At 37.7% G+C, this 7,153-nt stretch overlaps 1 protein-coding gene across 8 annotated transcripts in view; it reads right to left on the reverse strand.

The window, feature by feature from the left end:
- The window catches only part of LOC106474421, a 19,137-nt gene that overhangs the window by 6,049 nt on the left and 5,935 nt on the right, over window positions 1-7,153 (reverse strand). For 5 of the 8 annotated variants that reach the window (XM_022402729.1, XM_022402725.1, XM_022402723.1 and 2 more), the window contains exon 3: window positions 5,900-7,145. In XM_022402729.1, coding sequence (XP_022258437.1) covers window positions 5,900-7,145 — 1,246 coding nt within the window. The remainder of the gene's footprint in view (window positions 1-5,899; window positions 7,146-7,153) is intronic. The other 3 variants (XM_022402730.1, XM_022402726.1, XM_022402724.1) reach the window with 3 other exon arrangements.

Consider the following 7,153-nt stretch of genomic DNA (forward strand, 5'->3'; position numbering starts at 1 on the left):
CATGAAGTCAAATGCCTATTTCATTTATTTTTATAGGCATGAATGATGCAAGACCAAAAATTAGATTTTCAGTCCAGTAATCCCCTGTGTCTATTAAATCTTTTACTATCTATTTCCAAATTACATATTCCTAACACAAAGAAAAAAATTCAATTCTAAGAGAACAAATGGAAAGTACTTTATTTTTCAGCTAAAGGAGTAGGTTATTTTCATGATCACAAACTGTTCAAGTCTTTCCTAGTCAAAGCAGTATATTCAAGGTAGTCGTCTGCTCAATAAAGCAATGTAAGACTTTTAACATACACAAGTTAAGATTCTTTTTCTTTATCTGACTGACAAGCCTTTCTGTTAGAATAGTATTTAAGGAAAAAGTTGCTAAAAAAAACAAAAGTTTCATTATTGCATACTTTTTTTTGTAAATACTAAGACTTAGTAATAGAAGTTAACATTTTCCTTACTTGCAAATGTAATCTGATAGATACACAGATTAGCTATCTTCCTTACTTGTAAATGTTATCTGATAGATACACAGATTAGCTATCTTCCTTACTTGTAAATGTTATCTGATAGATACACAGATTAGCTATCTTCCTTACTTGTAAATGTTATCTGATAGATACACAGATTAGCTATCTTCCTTACATGCAAATGTAATCTGATAGATACACAGATTAGCTATCTTCCTTACTTACAAATGTAATCTGATAGATACACAGATTAGCTATCTTCCTTACTTACAAATGTAATCTGATAGATACACAGATTAGCTATCTTCCTTACTTGCAAATGTAATCTGATAGATACACAGATTAGCTATCTTCCTTACTTACAAATGTAATCTGATAGATACACAGATTAGCTATCTTCCTTACTTACAAATGTAATCTGATAGATACACAGATTAGCTATCTTCCTTACTTGTAAATGTTATCTGATAGATACACAGATTAGCTTTTTTCTTCCTCGTACATCTGTGTAAGAGATTTGCATGCCACTAGTCTTGAGGTAGCTCTCACCTAATTTTACTTGTTTTAATGTGAACTGCATTGGTGCAAGACGTCATCACGTGACAAAAGCCATCCACCAATAGGAGGGCAACACAGCCTCCATACTCAGTAACTCCCCCCTATGCATTTGCAATAACTTCCTTCTTTGATGAGACAAGGGGAAAAAAATGTACACCAGAAGTGTGGAAAATTGGTTGGAATGTGTGTGAAGATAATTGTCAGAAATAATTTTAGGAAAATGTTAACTTCTGAGATGATAACTCACATCTGCAAACAGATTAGCTAGAATCCCACATTGGAAAGGTTAAGGGGCAAAATATTACACAGATAAGCTCCCTTCATAAAGCAAGCAAAAGAAGCCCATGCAATGTGACACCTGACACCAGAGGCTCCGTAAGGGCACATCTTTGTCCAGAATACCAGAGGGGAAGAGGCAAAGAAGTCTCATGTGTGGCAACATTGCTTTCTTACTTTTTTTGTGATCCCTATTTGTAGATTATAAGTTCTCAATTTTTAATTATCTTATACATTGGCTTTTTAAATGCACAGCAATGGGCAAGTATATGCCTAAAGTAAGACACAAACCCCACTAAGCGTGTATAAAATGTTACCAGTAGAAAAGCAGCCTTTTCAAATAAAACAAATACATCCCTTTAAATAAAGCTTTGAATCTTTTAAAGTAATTTTTACTGAGCCAGGTGGCTTTGTGCCTGAGGTTTCGTGTAAACACACATTTAACATGTGTTGTCGATTAAAAAAAGCAGCTGCTAAGATCAACATTACATCTCTTATATATTTATAAACATGTAAATCAACTTTCAATGAAAAATAATCAACTTTTAAATAGGTCATGGACATTCGCATCACTTCATATAGTACATCTATTTCAGTTTTGGGGCAAAATAAGCAACTGATTTTGCTGTAAATTTGTGAAACAATAATATTAATAATATGAACAAATGAGCAAATTTTGACTTTGTCTACACTTGAAATCGCTTAATATTTTATTATTAGTGTTCGGCTGGTCTTAGCTGTTGAAAAGGAAGGTTTTGAGTATTCTTTAAAGAATAAGTCTGCTTTATAAGGTGGATTTTTCCCAAATGTTCTATTAGAGTTTTGAGCAAATTCCTGTGTGGTCCCTATTACAGGCCACTATCATGGTTTACAATAGTTACATATAGTGTGTGCTCACCTTGACTCTACTGAACAGACTCTGGCTGCTAGAGGAGGTCACATTAGTGATTTGTTATGGTTTTGTACAGTGAGTACTCACCTCAACTGAACAGATTCTAGCCACAAGACAGAGGCAAAAGTGGTAAGAGCTATCATTTAGAGGGGTGATCCACACTACAATGACAGTGTCACCTCTTCCCCACTTATCACCATATTGTGCCAAGCCCAGCTGGTGAAGATTCTCCATGGCCCACAAGGTTTGCGAGTTTGGTGAAGAAATTGAGAAGAACAAAGGAGCATAACAGAATGGGGAGTACAGGGAAAGAAACACCTTGTGGTACCATGAACAAGGCCACCCAATAACCAGCAAAGACAGAGACTAAAATACCATGGATAAACAGTCTGGTAAAAATGGTAGTTCACAGTAGCAGTAAAGAAGTACTTGACGATAGAGAAACACTGTGAAATGGTGACAGGAATGTGTTGAGAAGAATGGCACAGGATTGGAAATTCTGGCCCAATGGGTAACAAATTGAACAAATCCTACACGTGAAGAAGGAAGGAAGATATCCCATGACGAAAAATGGATATGTGAGGGGGAAGAAAGAGAGAGAGAAAACTGAGGGGGGGAGGCATGTGATAAACAAAGAAGCAGAGGGATTCAAGGCTGAGCTGGCCAAAGAGGTGCAAGCCACACATATCAAAGTGAGGACCTGAGGGAGGAGACAAATAGGAGAATAGGCATATAGAAAGAGGTAAGACCAGGCTTAGCTCAGAAAATTGACAACCAGAGCAAAAAAATGAAAAATAGAACAGAAAAGAGAAAGCTCAAAGTAAAGAAGAGTGTTAAAGGCATCCATGAGGGAAGACCCAACCAAGAGCAAAACCCATGAAAGACCTGGGGGTGTAGAGACTACTCCATTGGTAGAATGCAGACTGGCAATAAGTCAAATCTGACGTGGATGGGCTCAGAAATGTAGATCCAATGCCTGAAAGCAAGCAAAGTGTCCTAGAATGGGTGCATCTCAGATGGTTAAAGCAAGAAATGACCATGGAATGGACTGAGTGGAACATGACCAAGTGATTCACCAGTAAGGGCAGGAATAGGAACATGCTTGACAAAAAGCAAGAAGATGGAGCACATTGATGTGGAGTGAATGCTTGTCTTATGCACCAAAGTCAGACTCTCATCCAAAGATGCCTCAATCAGAGAGGAAAGCATCAGTGAAGAGAGAACTAGTTGGAAAGGCAGTGAGGAAACGATGGAAGTAGTATGAGCATGGTCCAGTCACTTTGACAATTCCTCAAGGAGAGGTTCACAAATGAGGACAACAGAACCAAAGAAAGAAAACCCTTGGATCTGCAAGGTCTACCATAGGAGGTACATGTACGCATTCCCCAAAGGAATGAGGGGTTCCAGGAAAGCCAGAGTCCCCAGAAGCAAAAGAACCTCATGTGCAGGAAGAAAATAATAAATGCAAAACCTGGTGATCAGATACACCATAGCTCACAGGTGAAGAGAAGAAGGCTGAACTTAGCTGAGACAAGACATGAAGAAAATGCTTAAAAAATCCAAATATTGAGTGGGCATGAGTAGTAATAAGAAGGGAGGTGTGAGAAATGGAAACCATCTGAGAATGGGCCAACATAAGTAAATCGTCCAAGAAAAGAAAAACCAGCCGTGGGCCATGAATAAGGCAAGTGAAGGCCCTCAAAACAAGTCAAGAATAAGGCAAGTCAAAAAAAAGAGAAAGGAATGGGAAGATGTGAAACTGATGGACAGAACATAAAATACGTATGAAGGATGAGTCAAAAGTAATGTGTCCAACACAATGACAATGTCCTACTACACACTGAGTGACCACAGACAGGGTCAGAGAGAAGAGAAAAGGAAACGAGAAGACAGAACAAGGTGGAAAAATAAAAAATGACTGTCGGCAGAAAAGGAGACCAACAGCAGAAGAAGCGATGGGTACCCACAGAGTTGTATAAGTCTGACAGTCATTGACAAGAAGTACCATGAAGTAGACTTTTGGTAGAGGGAGGATGAGAAAAAGAGGAAGGCCTGGAACCTGTAATAGGAAGGTTAGGGGTAGACTGATCTAGATGAGGAACAGAAGTAAAGGACAAGGTTGAAAAAGAAGAAAAATCTGGGAAGATAACAAGGACAGAAGTTGTATAACGATAGTCCAGATCACCATAGAGAAATAGAAAACCATAGAAGGTATCTGGATGAAGAAAAGAAGCCCGAAGAATCACACATAAACAAGAAGGAATAAAGAGGAACGTAACCCAACCCAACGAGTCCCAACAACAAGGGAACAAAGTAAGGAGGAATAAAGCTGAAGAAGCGGAATAGGCTAAGCTGGCAAAAAGAAGGGAATGAATGCTTACAGAAAACCAATCTAAAACACAACAAATTGCCTCAGAAAAAAAGGCAGAGTTGGGAAATTGAATGCAGTAGGGCAGTGACAAAAATTCAAAAATGGTGAAACAGAAAGGGAAATAGAAGGTAAGGGGTCTGAGCCTCAAGCTAGCCAAATATATATCAAGGATAGGGTAATGAGAAAATAAAAGGAAGAAAGTCTACAAGTTAAGAGAAAAAGAGTCACGAATACAAGAATGACGAAGCATTAGGGTGTGTGAGACAGAAGCTAAAAGAGAAAGGAAATGTTAAGAATAAGCAAGGAGGAAAGACAAAGTAAATCCCAAGAATTGCAGATCCGAACAAAAAACAATAATAAAGAACAGATGCTAAAAATAAGGAAAGGAACATACCTGAGAATGAAAATCAGAAATAGATTGGAAGGTTAAGGTAATGTCTCAAAATATTATTCCCAATTGAGAGATAGAACTTCAGCCAATGGGCTGGAAGCAGAAGGGCCAGTAAGTGTGTGTTAATTCACAACATGCTCAACAATGGTTGCAGCATCCCCAATGGTTAACAAGCCTTTAGAAGCCATACTAGCAATAAGGCCTGTGTATGAAAAATGTCACTCACACAAGACTAAGTATAAGCCACTATAATTTGAGAATTCACAATAAAATTTTTAAACAAAAGCCAAAGAAAATTAACAGCAAAGTTTTGTTAATAATGCAAATCTCAACAAACTGACTCAAATGAAAAATTTAAACACATCAGATCAATACAATGCCAAGAAGAAGAATGAAGTTATCACAAATGCAAGTGCACAGGGGAATTACTTAGCATGGAGGATGTGTCACCCTTCTATTGGCAGAGGGCTTTTGTTGCATGATGACATCATCATGCACCAATGCAGCTCATGTTAAAACACGTAAAATTAGGTGGAAGTTGTCTCAAGTCTAGTGGCACGTAAATCTCTCACACAGATGTACGAGGAAGATAGCTAATGTTTGTGAGAGGTGAGTTATCACCTCGGAGTAGAAAAATCTGTATTTTAAACAGTTAAATGCATGTGTGTGTACAAACAAACATGGACTAAAAAAGTGTAAACTCCAGTTACAAAAATGTAAAACTTATCAGTTTAAGAACCTAAGAATCAATATTTAGTTCTGGTATGCAATAAAAACTTGAACTCTGTAACAGGTATTTTGAACTGGTGCTTAAAAGTAAAAACTCACAATTTCATTTCAGTAATTTATCTATATATATGAATGATACCCTACATATCAAAATGCACCTGTTCTAAGAGTTGAAGTCCAAAATAAAATTAGTTTCCTAAATCAATGATACAAACCTTTTCACATGAACAATTATTGTTCCCCTTATTCACTAATCCACTCCATGTATCAGCATCTGATGTTAAGAAAACTTTATCTTCTACTTCTGGATTGTCATCATGAATGTAATAGGGTCCAAAAAGATCCCCAAGACCATCTTCGTGGCTGCCTCTGTGACAGAAGGCACATATCCACGTCTTATCTTTAGTAAGGGCATCGTAAGCTGGGGATAGAGTACTCAAATGTCCTACACGGCTTAACCTCACATTAGGATTTCTGTTGACAATGTGCGGTCTATGTTTGACCACTTCCTCTCCAGTGGAAGCTAAGTTGATGACACGAACAGAAAGAGGTCTTTCCTTGGTACCTATAATGTGAACATATGGTCCTAGAGGTAACTTAAATCTTTTTGGTTTTTGTGATGAAATATTTATTACTACTTTATCAACTACTGTTTGTTCATATTTCCTCTTTGTCTTTGCACCTCTTTTATTTTTACGTTTCGCTGATTTCGGTTGGTTTCTTCTTACATTTCTTCTTGTTTTTTGAGTAGCACTCAGAACCACTGGCTTTGGATCAGGACAGTTTGTTTGTCGATTTTCAAATACACAGTTTGTAACTGGTTGTCCTTGTGCTTCACACACAGTGCCAAACCTCTGGTCTGTACTCCTCGTTACATTTAAAGACTTAATGGTTTTATCTTCACACACAGTGCCAAACCTCTGATCTGTACTCCTCGTTACATTTAAAGACTTAACGGTTTTATCTTCACACACAGTGCCAAGCCTCTGATCTGTACTCCTCGTTACATTTAAAGACTTAACGGTTTTATCTTCACACGCAGTGCCAAACCTCTGGTCTGTACTTCTCGTTACATTTAAAGACTTAACGGTTTTATCTTCACACACAGTGCCAAACCTCTGATCTGTACTCCTCGTTACATTTAAAGACTTAACGGTTTTATCTTCACACACAGTGCCAAACCTCTGGTCTGTACTCCTCGTTACATTTAAAGACTTAACAGTTTTATCTTCACACACAGTGCCAAACCTCTGGCCTGTACTCCTCATTACATTTAAAGACTTAACGGTTTTATCTTCACACACAGTGCCAAACCTCTGGTCTGTACTCCTCGTTACATTTAAAGACTTAATGGTTTTATCTTCACACACAGTGCCAAACCTCTGGTCTGTACTCCTCGTTACATTTAAAGACTTAACAGTTTTATCTTCACACGCAGTGCCAAACCTCTGGTCTGTACTCCTCGTTAC

The sequence above is a fragment of the Limulus polyphemus genome, unplaced genomic scaffold (genome assembly GCF_000517525.1).
Source record: "Limulus polyphemus unplaced genomic scaffold, Limulus_polyphemus-2.1.2 Scaffold7206, whole genome shotgun sequence".
Taxonomy (NCBI): domain Eukaryota; kingdom Metazoa; phylum Arthropoda; class Merostomata; order Xiphosura; family Limulidae; genus Limulus; species Limulus polyphemus.